Source organism: Erinaceus europaeus, chromosome 4 (assembly GCF_950295315.1).
Source record: "Erinaceus europaeus chromosome 4, mEriEur2.1, whole genome shotgun sequence".
NCBI classification, from domain to species: Eukaryota; Metazoa; Chordata; class Mammalia; order Eulipotyphla; family Erinaceidae; genus Erinaceus; species Erinaceus europaeus.
Genome location: NC_080165.1, coordinates 25,599,956 through 25,613,569, shown reverse-complemented (window position 1 = coordinate 25,613,569; position 13,614 = coordinate 25,599,956). Strand labels below are relative to the sequence as shown.

The 13,614-nt window shown below is 48.5% G+C and overlaps 1 protein-coding gene across 3 annotated transcripts; it reads right to left on the bottom strand.

The window, feature by feature from the left end:
- Positions 1 to 399: 399 nt before the first annotated feature.
- On the bottom strand, positions 400 to 7,385 carry LOC132538015 (uncharacterized). 3 transcript variants are annotated; one of them, XM_060189061.1, is made up of 9 exons: positions 7,279 to 7,385; positions 5,787 to 5,949; positions 5,218 to 5,261; positions 3,831 to 3,907; positions 1,728 to 1,793; positions 1,578 to 1,616; positions 1,132 to 1,350; positions 839 to 881; positions 400 to 567 (listed from the first exon to the last, which is right to left on the bottom strand). In XM_060189061.1, the coding sequence occupies exons 2-9, from the start codon at positions 5,906 to 5,908 to the stop codon at positions 443 to 445; spliced, it is 735 nt and encodes a 244-aa protein (XP_060045044.1). In that variant the 5' UTR covers positions 5,909 to 5,949; positions 7,279 to 7,385; the 3' UTR covers positions 400 to 442. The 3 variants fall into 3 exon arrangements, with proteins under 3 accessions (XP_060045044.1, XP_060045046.1, XP_060045045.1); XM_060189063.1 differs by having other exon boundaries at positions 5,911 to 5,949; XM_060189062.1 differs by lacking the exon at positions 1,728 to 1,793.
- Between the last annotated feature and the right edge of the window lie 6,229 nt (positions 7,386 to 13,614).

Here is a 13,614-nt window from a genome sequence, read left to right as displayed (position 1 = left end):
GATGCTCCCGTGTGGTACAGGTGCTCCCATCATGCAGATGCTCCCATGTGGTGCAGATGCTCCCATAATGCAGATGCTCCTGTGTGGTGCCTGAGGCTGACACTTGGGCCCTAGAGCTTGGTGAAGTGTGTATCACCGTGGAAGGCCCCATCTACCCTCAAAAAAACCATCTTAGTTGCTCTGGAGACTAGATGTTCCTAGCCCTCAGTTCCCATAAACTTCGGTCTGTCCTCCTCCCAGTGCTGGGAGGCCTCTCAGACTGTCCACCTCTTCCCTGGGGCTGGTGGCACAAGGGGGGAGGGGCCTGTAGCTAGCTTGTGGGGACAGGGTGTGGGGATGGGATCACACTAGGTTTGTGAGGGTGGGAGGCCCCTGAAAGGAGGCAGCCTGGCCAGCATGAGCAGCATCTGGTGAGTTTATTGGATCCATCGTCACTCCAATGTCACTCGTGGTCCTGAGTCTTGAGAATGTCTGAGTCAGGAAGCCAGCCTGGCCAGAGCTTCCTCAGGATCTGGTAGGCCAAGCCTCTGGTCTTGTCCTCTCTGTGTTCCTCCTCCTCTGAGGTGTCTGAACAACACAACAGGTATGCACATGGGGCCTGTACTGGAGGACCCTTTCCCCCAGGCTGAGGCCCCTCTGATACTGGGGTTGTGGTCAGCTTTGACAGAAGCCTAAGAATTCCTCCCACCCCAAGCTGGGAGCAGGAGACCTAGAGGCTCACTTGGGCCCCGGGCACTAGCTGATGGCTTCCTCCCTCTCCTCCAGTGGTTGAGAAGAACAGGGTTTAACAAGGGGAGTGAGAGGGAGGAAGGTGTTCCAGGGGAGCTTACCCTCTTACCTGGGGAGTACACAGCAATCTCTCTTTGGCCCTTTTTGCTTCCCTAGAAAGGAAGGAGAGCAGAATGGTGGGAAAAGTCTGGATCTGCAATGCATGGATGGAGAAACGGAGGCCTCACCTGGGTAGAAGTCAGAGGAGGCTAGAATTGAGACCCACTCTCTGCTCACACCCGCCTGCCTCCTCACAGCTAGTGAGTGCTTCACTCAATGCCATGGGCCCATTAGCCTTGGGGTGTTCCCACCCTCTCCCCCCAACCTCCCTCCCTTGCTATGTTCCAGGACTCCCAGTGGGACCTGAACTGGGGATGTTCTGGTTGACGTTCTTGTCTTCATAGCCTTCCAGCCTGGGCTCCCCGCCACCTTCTTCTTGGCAGCCATTGCCTTCCCAGCAGGAGGGGCGCCCTCTGCTTCCTGCCCCAGGGATGGCCCCTCCCCATCATCCTGGGGCAAGACGGTGGTCTCCTCCTTCAGGGCAGCACTATTCAGTCCCCCCATTGCTCCAGGGGTCATGGCCTGCAGAGAGGACAAGGCGGCAACATATGGGCAGAAAGGCCCTCAGAATGTCCCTACTGCCACCCACCCTCAAGAGTAACTAGTTCTTTGTATTTCCATGGACATCCTTCCCCTGTAGGATGCAGTAGGGCATTCCCAAGGGACCCTGCCACCATCCCAGATGGAGGTATTCCTGGGTCAGCCAGAACCCCGTCAGGAGGAAGCCCAGTCCAGGGAGTCTCACGTACCTCAGAGGCTTGTGTCGTCCCAGTCCTGATCCTGCGACGCTGTAGAGAGCAGACACACAGCTTTGAGCCTGTCTCTCCCCACCTGCCCCATCTGTCACTCTGTCTGCCAAGGGTGCCCAGGACAGCCAGCCCACTCCAACCCTTACCCACCTGAGTTGCCACAGGGTAGCACTTACCCACTGGCCCCCACACTGGCCTTAAGCTCTCCCCCGTGGTCTGTGTGACAAGCAGAGAGAGGAGCAGGGAGGAAAGCTGAGATGAGGGCTAAGAGATCAGCCACACGAGTCTATATACACAGGCTTAAAGGCTACCAGGGACCTAAGGAGAACTTCACTTCAAAACCTGGAGGGGCTGAGAGAGAGAGCTCACCCGAGAGAGCGCATACCTTGCTGTGAATGAGGCATTGGGTCTGATCCCTGGACTCTCACGGGAGCATGACAGATGGCACTGGGGGAGCTCCATGGGTGGTGGAGCAAAGTTATGGCATCTCTCCTCTCTGCCTACATCCCCCACTCTCTTCTCTCTTCCTCTCATAAAATAAATATCTCTTAAAAGTCTGACTCATCAGGGAGCCTGTGAGGTACCTAACTTGGTAGGGTGCCTGCCTTGCCATACTCACGGCCTGGGTTTGAACCCCCAGGATGCCACAGGAGAATATTGCAACACTGGGGGAGGCTCCAGCCCCCTACCTCATGATCTGCAAATGTGGCCCCACAACTGTGAAATTCTCATGTGCAAGTCACACACACACACACACACACACACACACACACACACGCACACACAACACTTTTGACTCATCACACTATGTATGCGTACATCTTTGATGCAGGTTCTTTTGACAATAAAAAAAAAAGATGCATCTATGACTAGTTAATTTTCTTTATATTTATTTTCCCTTTTGTTGCCCTTGTTTTTTTATTGTTGTTGTTATTGATGTTGTCATTGTTGGATAGGACAGAGAGAAATGGAGAGAGGAGGGGAAGACAGAGGGGGAGAGAAAGATAGACACCTGCAGACCTGCTTCACTGCTTATGAAGCGACTCCCCTGCAGGTGGGGAGATCAGAGCCGGGGGCTCGAACCGGGATCCTTACGCCGGTCCTTGCACTTTCGCCACGTGCACTTAACCCACTGCGCTACCACCGGACTCCTGACTAGTTATTTTTTTAAAAGAAGGAGAAGCAGAAGCAGCAGCAGCAGCTGGCCAGAAGGTGGCTTAGTAGATAAAGCAATGGACTCTCACACATGAAGTCCTAAATTTGATCCCTGATGTCACATAGGCTACAGTGATGGTCTGCTTCTCTCTCTCTCTCTCTCTCTCTCTCTCTCTCTATCTCTCTCTCGAGTTGATAAATAATACTTTTAAAAAATGAAGTGAGGCAGGGGCACCAGGTTAAGCCATATAGTACAGAGCATAAGAACCAGCACAAGGACCCCAGCTCCCCACCTGCAGGAGGGTCACTTCACAAGCAGTGGAGTAGGTCTGCAGGTGTCTATCTTTCTCTCCCCCTCTCTATCTTCCCTTCCTCTCTCAAATTCTTTGTCCTATTCAACAGTAACACCAGCAATAACAACAAAAATATAAAAAAAGAGGCCTCCAGGAGCAGTGGATTCATAGTGCAGGCACCAAACCCCAGCAATAACTCTGGAGACAAGAAAAAAAGAAGCAAAGTTGAGCTCAGTGATTTCTGAGCCAACTGCTAAGGTGAGCCTTTTATTTATTTATTTAATTTATTTATTTATTCCCATTTTTTGCCCTTGTTGCTTTTTATTGTAGTTATTATTGTTGTTACTGATGCCACCGTTGTTAGATAAGACAGAGAGAAATGGGGAGTTGGGCAGTAGCACAGCAGGTTAAGCACATGTGGCACAAAGCACAAGGACCAGCATAAGGATCCCCACCTGCAGAGGATGCTTCTGCCAAGGTCCTTGGACCTGGGCCATCAAAGAGGGTGTGTGATCCCAAACAGGGACAGCTCACTGCCACCCCATTCCATGTGAGCATCAGACCATACACCAGAGTCATCTGTCCTGCCAGGCATGTCCAGTTCCCTGTTGTGGAGCCCTTGAAATAGTTGCCAAGCCATAGGGGTGGGGCCTCCCTCTTGATACTTTGTAAGAAACACAGATAATAGCTCCAGAAACCTCTTACCCCCAAAACACACATCAGTTGGCTGACCATAGAGGTCAAGGTCAGGGTCCAGAGAGACCACACCAGCCCTGAGATCCCCAAGAACAGAGGAAGGTCCTACCTCTGACAAGTCCCCAGCAGTCTCATGGGGAGGGGAGGTTTCCTCCACAGAGGCCAGAAAATAGCAGTATGCCACTCCTGCAGGCAGAGGGAGAAAGGCTGGGTAGAACATCGGGAAGAGGGCTAGAGGACCCAGGAGACAAAGCAACTGACTTGCCTATGAAAAGTTCCAGGTTTAATCCACCCCTAGCCAAAACTGAACCTGAGAAGTGCTCTTCAAGAAATAAATAACCAAAGAGTAATGTCAGTATTGACAATATACCAGAAATTCCATAAACTTTCTTCATTGAGAGAGTGAGAACTCCACTCCACCGATTCATGCACTGCTGGGGGTGGATCGATCCCAGGAACTCATATGTGCAAGGCCTGTGCACTGCCACTGAGCCACCTTCTCAGCCCCATAAAGTTTTTTTTTAATTATCTTTATTTTTATTGGATAGAGACAGCCAGAAATTGAGAGGAATGAGGAGATAGAGAGAGATACAGAGAGACACCTGCTGCCCTGCTTCACCACTCATGAAGCTTCTCTCTGCAGGTGGGGACTGGGGGCTTGAACCCAGGACCTCACACACTATAACATGTGTGCTTAACCAAGTGTGCCACCACCCAGCCCCATTCAATCAAGTTTTCAAACTCAGCTTGTAAAGCAAGACATTTGCTAATCATTTCAAGTGTATAAGGGAATATAGCTTTTTTTTTTTTTGAAGCCAGGTAGCATGGGTGTGAACTAGGGCATTATTGGCTGTTTTCTGGTTTGGGGGGACTGGTGGTGATGGTGAGAAGCACAGGCTTCAAAGTTGAGAATGGGGTTCAAAGCCTGGCTTCATGGGGGTCGGGCAGTAGCACAGTGGGTTAAGCGCACGTGGCACAAAGCGCAAGGACCAGCAGAAGGATCCGGGTTCCAGCCCCCGGCTCCCCACCTGCAGGGGAGTCACTTCACAGGCAGTGAAGCAGGTCTGCAGGTGTCTGTCTTTCTCTCCCCCTCTCTGTCTTCCCCTCCTCTCTCCATTTCTCTCTGTCCTATCCAACAACGAACGACAACAACAATAATAATAACCACAAGGCTACAACAACAAGGGCAACAAAAAAGGTGGGGGGAATGGTCTCCAGGCGCAGTGATTCATGGTGCAGGCACTGAGCCCCAGCAATAACCCCGGAGGCAAAAATAAAAAAATAAAAAAAAATAAATAAATAAAGCCTGGCTTCACTCTGAAGATGCAGCAGTAAGAAGGGCAGCCTGGACTTTGTGCAGTGACTGGTCCCCCAGAGCTGGGGGCCTCTGGCACCCCTGGTACATCTGGAGACTGAAGAGCCAAGAATCAATTTTGCAGGGAGGAGGGGTAGAGGGAAGCTGCCATCAGCCCAATCCACCCAGCCCCAGCTCTTACCTGCAAAAATGAAGATCTGGACCAGGTGCAGGGACGTGCAGGGCCTGGAAGGGAAGCAGCGGTCAGCATGAAGCGGAAGTGTCCCATTCCCATGCCCTCAGCAGCAGGTGCCGGCTTGCCTTCCCCAGCCAGCCCCGCGGCCTCCTCTGCTAGGGCCTGTCAGAATATTCGAGCACAAAAAACGAACAAAAAAACAACTTCACAAGCACTGCCTGGCAGCACAAATTGGTGTTTCTACTTGAAGTCTCTGCTGACTTCAGATCTCAGCCTGATGCTACTTAATGCCCACGGGCCTACCTTGCCTCTGGGCAGAGGGCAGGCCCCAGCCTGGATGGGCCTGAGAACTGCTCATTCACTGCTGAACAGCTCTTCTCCCAGCAGCTCTCCAAATCCCTCCCTGTGGGGCAGGCCAGTTCCACAGTCTCAGCCAGAAAGAAAACCCCATGACCATTTCTTCTCTTTGAAGGCCCCATCCCTTGAGCCAACCAGAGCATCGTGGTCCTTCCAGGCTGGGAGCTCCCTGCAGCACAGACAGGACACCCCAACCCTGCATTTAGAAATATTCTTACAGGGTCAGGGCATACAGGGCATCTTTTCCTTTCTCTTGAGTCAAAGTGTGTATGTATGTTTGGGTAGGGGGTGTCCCCTGCCTGGTCATTTGTTGTGTGGCATCAGGACGCACGGAAACCATACCTCTCTCTCGGGCAGCAGAGCCCAAACACCATTTTCAGTCTAAGAAAGAAAGAGAAGCAACAGTCAGAGCACCACGCAGGCCTTGGAGCTTGGTGCTCCTGTCCCCCAACTGCTGTGGGGGAATGACAAGGAAGGACATCCACCTAGTCCGTTCAGCCAAGGAGACAGCCCCAACTGGGGGGTTGAACTCAGGATGGGGTGGGCTAGCACCAGGAGGTTGGAAAACACATCCAGTACCCAGAACCCCAATGCCAAGCTGGTTCTAATGCCCTCAGCACTGCAGAAGCAGGTTCTTCCTGGGGGGCTGGGGCAGGTCGGGGCCTTGGCACAGAGATGAAAGAAAAAGCCTAGTTCCATCACGCATATGGTATAAAATGCCCTCAGGTAGAGGTGGCCATTTATAAAAAAAAATAATTGTGGGTAGGGGCCAAGTGATGGCTCAGCAGCAGAGTGGCCCTGGACTTGACCAGGGCATCCCAAGAAAACAACAAGAACAATGCCAGGTGACTCCAAAGCCAGAGCCCTGGTTAAATAATAAAGAGAAGAGTTCACCAATGGGAATCGGGCAGTAGTACAGCAGGTTAAGCGCATGTGGATTCCAGTTTGAGCCCCCGGCTCCCCACCTGCAGGGGCGTAGCTTCACAGGTGGTGAAGCAGGTCTGCAGGTGTCTATCTTTCTCTCCCCCTCTGGCTTCCCCTCCTCTCTCCATTTCTCTCTGTCCTATCCAACAACAATGATATCAATAACAACAATAATAACTATAACAATAAAAAACAAAAGCAACAAAAGGGAAAATAAATAAATATAAAATAAAAAAAAAAGAGTTCACCAAGAGTGGTGAAATCAAGCAGGTACATAGGGCAGGGGCCTAAATAAATAAATAAGGGCCTTCTAACCTTGAACCCACAGCATTCATCAGCGCTACCTGGTCTGTCTCTGACTTGTTTGAGAACACTGTCTACACCAGGACCAACCTCTTTCTCCTTCACATTTAGCCCACTGCAATCTCTTCCCCAGGCCTTGGGAACTTCTCACCGCGGTCACCAGCAGGCTCCTAGTCACCAAAGCCAGTGATCTTTCTTAGGCCTCAGCAGGGCACAACAGCATCTATCTCCCTTCCAGAACCTCCTTCTCTGAGACTTAGGGAATGATATGGCCAATGGGAAGCTTTTTGTCCTTGGTCACTCAGAGTGAGTGAAGCCACCAGGCTTTCTTCTGAGAGGAGCTTGGGAGTGGAGAGGAGAGAAAAGAAGTCACAGGAGAGGAGCAGAGAGGTAGGGGAGTATAATGGGAATGGCTGGGTGTTGACAAGACAGTTTCCATCTGCTTGAGTGGCTTCATGAGTACAGCTCTGCCATCCTGCTTACCAACTCCGTCACCCTCAATCAGCTGGCGGATCTGCAGGCTGTTCTCCAACCACACCAGTATCTAGGAAACTCTCACCCCAGCACACCTCAGGCCCCAGCTGAGCAGCCACGGGCCCAGCTCCGTGTGCAGTCCAGTCCACAGCTCCTCCCTTTGTGAGAACTATGTCTGTGTGTGACATCATGTCTTAGGGGGCTTTATGACAGGATAACTTCCCAAGCTCAACCATGGCAGCATATCTGTTGCCTCAGGTGACCTGAAGTCACCATGTGCCAGCTTGCAGGGGTCTCTGCTCTCACCCAGTGCCATCTCCGTGGGAGACAGAGACACAAGCTGGTAAGGCTCATTCTTGTAGCCTAACACAATATACTCATTCCTGTAGTGAAAACAAGACAGAGTGGTGGGGGTATCGCTCAGCTGGCAGAGCACAGGCATGCATGTTTCCGAGGCTTCTGGTTTGATTTCTGGTTCTACATATACCAGAGTGATGCCTGGCCTCCCCCTCCTCTTCACCCCACCCCTGCTGCCCCCACTTTCTTTTTCTCATGTAAAACTATATCTTGTGGTCTGGGAGGTGGCGCAGTGGACAAAGCATTGGACTCTCAGGCATGAGGTCCTAAGTTCAATCCCCGGCAGCACATGTACCAGAGTGATGTCTGGTTCTTTCTCTCTCTCTCCCCTTTCTCATGAATAAATAAATATTTTAAAAATACTGTATCTCATATGAAATGAATACATCTTTAAAGAAAAAAATTAAAAGACCAAGCCTGACCGGTTCTGTCATCTATTCATTCAACCGGTATCTGCTGAGTTTTAGTTTGGGGTCAGGGACAATACTGAGAGAGTGAAAAGGTGGACAGGACAGATTTTACTCTTTCATGCTTGGAGCCATCTACAGATATCTTCTATCTCAAGACAAAAATAGCAACCTCCCAAGCTTCTATAAAGAAAGTAAGCAAGCCTGGGGGTGGTAGAGTACCTGGCTGAGCACACCCGTTATGAAATGCAAGGACCCTAGTCCCCACCTGCAGGGGACACTTTGCAAGTGGTGAAGCAGGTGTCTCTCTGCCTCTCTCCCTCTCTAACTTCCCCTGCCCTCTTGGTTTCTGACTGTCTTTATTTACTCCAATAAGTAAATAAAAATAATAAAAATTAAGGAGTCAGGTAGCAGCGCAGTGAGTTAAGCGCACATGGCGCAAAGCACAAGGACAAGCATAAGGATCCGTGTTCGAGCCCCCAGCTCCCCACCTGCAGGGAAGTTGCTTCACAAGTGGTGAAGCAGGTCTGTAGGTGTCTATCTTTCTCTCCCCCTCTCTGTCTTCCCCTCCACTCTCCATTTCTTTCTGTTCTATCCAGCACCGACGACATCAGTAACAACAATAATAACTACAATAATAATAATAATAAACAAGCGCAACAAAAGGGAAAGTAAATAAATTTAAAAAAATAATAATTAAAAAAGAAATTGTTGAATCATGCAGGCATGAAGTCCGATTAGAACTATGGCAAAAACCAAACAAGAAACAGAACAAAAACAAAGAAACAGAAAGGAAGAGAAATAGGAGTGGCATCAGCATTCCCCAGCTTCCCTCAGTGCTGCAGGAACCGACCTCCACCCTGGGTCGTGTGCATGGCAGAGCAGGTGCCTTTCCAGTGCCCAGGGGAGCTATCTTACCAGCCCTCCTGGAAGATTTTTTTGAATGTTATGAAGAAAATATTAAGATAGAAAAACATAACAGATGGTGTACTGCACCAAAGCAAAGGATTCTGGGGAAGGAGAGAGAGGAAGGGAGACAGGGAGTAGTGAATACCTCGAGGTCCTATCGTATGATGCTCTGGGAAATGAGAAACTGTACCCATCTGTCAGAACTGCACTGTAAACCACTAACCCAATAAAAACAAAAATGAGGAAAAAAAAACAGGTTACCTGTTGTTAATATTCGTAGGCTCTGGCCGGGCTGGCTTGCTTCACAGGCGGGTAACAGAGACGCGGAGACAACGGCTGGGCAGGGAAGCTGTATTTCTTTATTCAGGAGCAATGATTCATAAACTAAGACAAACTAATCACCAAACAGAACTCTGCTGTCTCTTTGCGGCGGCGCAAGCACTCTCTCTCTGCAACTCAGAAACTCTAACTCTGAAACTCTTCCACTATGGAACTCTCTCTTACTCTGTAACCCTGAAACTCTCCAACTCTGGAACTCTGGAATTCTGGAACTCTCGTACTGGGGAACCCTCTGAAACTCTCTGGCACTCTCGAACTCAGGAACCCTCTAACTCTCTCACTCTAGAACTCTGGAACTCTCTTACTGGGGAACCCTCTGAAACTCTGGCACTCTGGAACTCAGGCACCCTCTCCCGGGGTCCCTTGGGGCGGGGCCAAGCGGGCCGGCGAAATTAACAGGACTGATGCAATTCTCTTGGCGGGGGAGAACTAGAACCCAATGTAAAGCATACAACAGTTACCCAATAAGAGTAAAAAATCAGAATGGCATCAAAAATACCACATACTGGAGGTCTGGCAGGCAGCGGGTTAAGTGCAAGGACCTGCTTAAGGATCCTGGTTCAAGCCCCTGGACCCCACCTGCAGGGGTCGCCTCACAGGTGGTGAAGCAGGTCTGCTGGTGCCTTTCTCTCCATTTCTCTGATTTCCCCTCCTTCTTCATTTCTCTCTGTCCTATACAACAGTGGCAACAGCAATAACAACAGCAACAATAATAATAAGGGCAACAAAATGGGAAATCATCCCCTCCAGGAATGGATTCATAGTGCAGGAACTGAGCCCCAGCAATAACCCTGGAAGCAAAAAAAATCACCATGCACAAGGACCCAGGTTCAAGCTCTGGTTCTCCACCTGCAGGGAGAAACTATGAGCAGTGAAGCAGGTCTGCAGGTGCCTATCTTTCTTTCTCCCTCTCTACCTCCCCCTCCACTCTCAACATCTCTCTGTCTTATCAAATAAAATAGAAAAAGAAGAAAAGAAAGAAGGAAAAAAAATGGCCTCCTGAGGGCCGGGGGTAGATAGAGATAGCATAGTGGTTATGCAAACAGACTCTCATACCTGAGGCACCGTCAAGTTCCAGGTTCAATCCCCCACACCACCATAAGCCAGAGCTGAGCAGTGCTCTGGTTAAAAAATAAAAATATAAAAACAACAAGGGCAACAAAGGGGAATAAATAAATATTAAAAAAATAATAAAATAAAATAAAATAAAAATATAGGGGGTCAGGCATTAGCTCAGCAGGTTAAGCACATGTGGCGCAAAGCGCAATGACCGGTGTAAGGATCCCAGTTCGAGCCCCTGGCTCCCCACCTGCAGGGGAGTCGCTTCACAGGCGGTGAAGCAGGTCTGCAGGTGTCTAACTTTCTCTCCCCCTCTCTGTCTTCTCCTCCTCTCTCCATTTCTCTCTGTCCTACCCAACAACGAACAACATCAACAACAAAAATAATAACCACAACAAGGCTACAACAACAAGGACAACAAAAGGGGGAAAAATGGTCTCCAGGAGCAGTGGATTCATGGTGCAGGCACTGAGCCCCAGCAATAATTCTGGAGGCAAAAATAAATAAATAATAAAAATATAAATAAAAATAAAAACATTTTTTTAAAGAAAAGGCCTCCTGGAGGAGTGAAATCATAGTGCCAGCACTGAGCCCCAGTAATAACCCTGACAGCAGTGAAGAAATATCTATTACATGAAATACCAAATGTCAGAGAATAGTGGCACAATGGGATACAGTGTTTTGATTGTGATTCAAGAATTCTATGCTGGGAGTCGGAAGGTAGTGCAGTGGGTTAAGCACAGGTGGCACAAAGCGCAAGGACCGGCATAAGGATCCCAGTTCAGCCCCGGGCTCCCCACCTGCAGGGGAGTCGCTTCACAGGCGGTGAAGCAGGTCTGCAGGTGTCTAACTTTCTCTCCCCCTCTCTGTCTTCCCCTCCTCTCTCCATTTCTCTCTGTCCTATCCAACAATGACGACATCAGTAACTACAACAATAAAACAACAATGGCAACAAAAGGGAATAAATAAATAAATATTGAAAAAAGTCTTAAAAAAAAAAAAGAGGGAGTCGGGCTGTAGCACAGCAGGTTAAGTGCAGGTGGCGCAAAGTGCAAGGACCGGCATAAGGATCCAGGTTCAAGCCCCCGGCTCTCCAACTGCAGGGAGGTCGCTTCACAAGCGGTGAAGCAGGTCTGCAGGTGTCTGTCCTTCTCTTCCCCCTCTCTGTCTTCCCCTCCTCTCTCCATTTCTCTCTGTCCTATCCAACAGCGAACAACATCAATAATAACAACAATAAAACAAGGGCAACAAAAGGGAATAAATTTTTTAAAAATTTTAAAAATGACTTAAAAAAAAAAGAATTCTATGCTGAACTGAATCAGCTTCCTGTGTTGGGACAAAAGAAAGGTCCTTTGTGGGGCTGGGGAGTAGTGTACACTTCACCTTGCAAGAGTCCAGCCCCCTAGTGGAGCACCGTACACCCAGAGCCAAGACAGGCTCCATCAACTATGGAATGGTGCTATGGTGTCTCTCCTCCCCCACCCTATGCCCGTCTCTATTTAAAATGAAAAAGAAAAACAGAAGAAGGTGTAACCACTGGAAACAGCACAAACATACAAGCACAAGGATTTGGTGAAGATAAAAAGAGAGAAGATGAAAGTGGGAGAGGGAGAGAGAGAGGGAGAGAGAAAAATTTCTTAGGAGCTGCTGAATCCCAGCATCAGACAGCCGCCAGTGAATACTGCCCTTTCTCCTCCTCTTCCTCCTAACCATAGAGAGAGAACATAACCAAAAGCTGGGAGTCAGCACAGTGGTTCTGCAAAAAAGCTTTCTTTTATTTTTAAATTTATTTTCCCTTTTGTTGCCCTAGTTGTAGTCTTTCTTTTTATAAAATATTTATTTATTTATTTATTCCCTTTTGTTGCCCTTGTTGTTTTATTGTTGTAGTTATTATTGCTGTTGTTGTTGATGTCACTGTTGTTGGATAGGACAGAGAGAAATGGAGAGAGGAGGGGAAGACAGAGAGGGGGAGAGAAAGATAGACACCTGCAGACCTGATTCACCTCTTGTGAAGCGACTCCCCTGCAGGTGGGGAGCCGGGGCCTTGAACTGGGATCCTTACGAGGTCCTTGTGCTTTCTGCCACGTGTGCTTAACCCACTGCGCTACCGCCCCAACCCCCCAAAAAAACTTTCATGCCTAAGGCTATGAGGTCCTAGGTCAGTCCTCAGCACACCATAAACCAGTGCTCTGGTATTTAAAAGACTTTGTTTGACTAAAATAAATTAAATAATTAAAAAAAATTAAAGGAGACAGATCATAGCGTCTATCTTAAAACAAGTTCACATCTGCACTAGAAAACAAAAGTGGTGCCATACTGAGGCAGGAGCTGGGAAGAAGTTCTCAGAAACAGAAGGCAGGCAGGGGAGGCTAGCACAGTAAACCAATGCACAGAATCCAGGTGGGGTAATCCCTGTGGGAGGCAGAAGGTCTGGGGCAGGCGGGATTGTCTCTGTTCTTCAGAGACAGAGCTAAGGAGTGAGAGGGAGCCCTACTAGGGTGGTAAGTTAGAGAGTCATGTATAACAAAGAGATGATTGACTTCCGATTCACCACCTTTGACCAGCAAGGCAGACCACAAACACCAGAGCAAGGTCAGAGACTGCTGAATCCCAAGCACATTTTTTAGGAGAATAGAACAAATGCTACAAATGTTTATCTGGAACCAGAAAAGACCTAGAATTGCCAAAACAATCTTGAGAAAAAAGAACAGAACTGGAGGCATCACACTCCCAGATCTCAAACTGTATTATAGGGCCATTGTCATCAAAACTGCTTGGTACTGGAACATGAATAGACACACTGACCAGTGGAATAGAATTGAGAGCCCAGAAATGAGGCCCCACACCTATGGACATCTAATCTTTGACAAAGGAGCCCAGACTATATTACATGGGGAAAGCAGAGTCTCTTCAACAAATGGTGTTGGAAACAATGGGTTGAAACATGCAGAAGAATGAAACTGAATCACTGTATTTCACCAAATACAAAAGTAAATTCCAAGTGGATCAAGGACTTGGATGTTAGACCACAAACTATCAAATACTTAGAGGAAAATATTGGCAGAACTCTTTTCCACATAAATTTTAAAGACATTTTCAATGAAACGAATCCAATTACAAAGAAAACTAAGGCAAATATAAACCTATGGGACTACATCAAATTAAAAAGCTTCTGCACAGCAAAAGAAACCACTACCCAAACCAAGAGACCCCTCACAGAATGGGAGAAGATCTTTACATGCCAAACATCAGATAAGAGTTTAATAACCAACAT

What these genes read in the sequence shown, in the direction of transcription:
- LOC132538015 (XM_060189061.1), bottom strand. Translation starts at nt 5,908, where the DNA reads ATGGTTTCCGTGCGTCCTGATGCCACACAACAAATGACCAGGCAGGGG. An exon ending in GCTACCCTGTGGCAACTCAG is followed by an intron (nt 1,617 to 1,727) that starts GTGGGTAAGGGT and finishes TGCTCTCTACAG; the next exon opens with CGTCGCAGGATCAGGACTGG. An exon ending in GATTGCTGTGTACTCCCCAG is followed by an intron (nt 568 to 838) that starts GTAAGAGGGTAA and finishes TGTGTTGTTCAG; the next exon opens with ACACCTCAGAGGAGGAGGAA.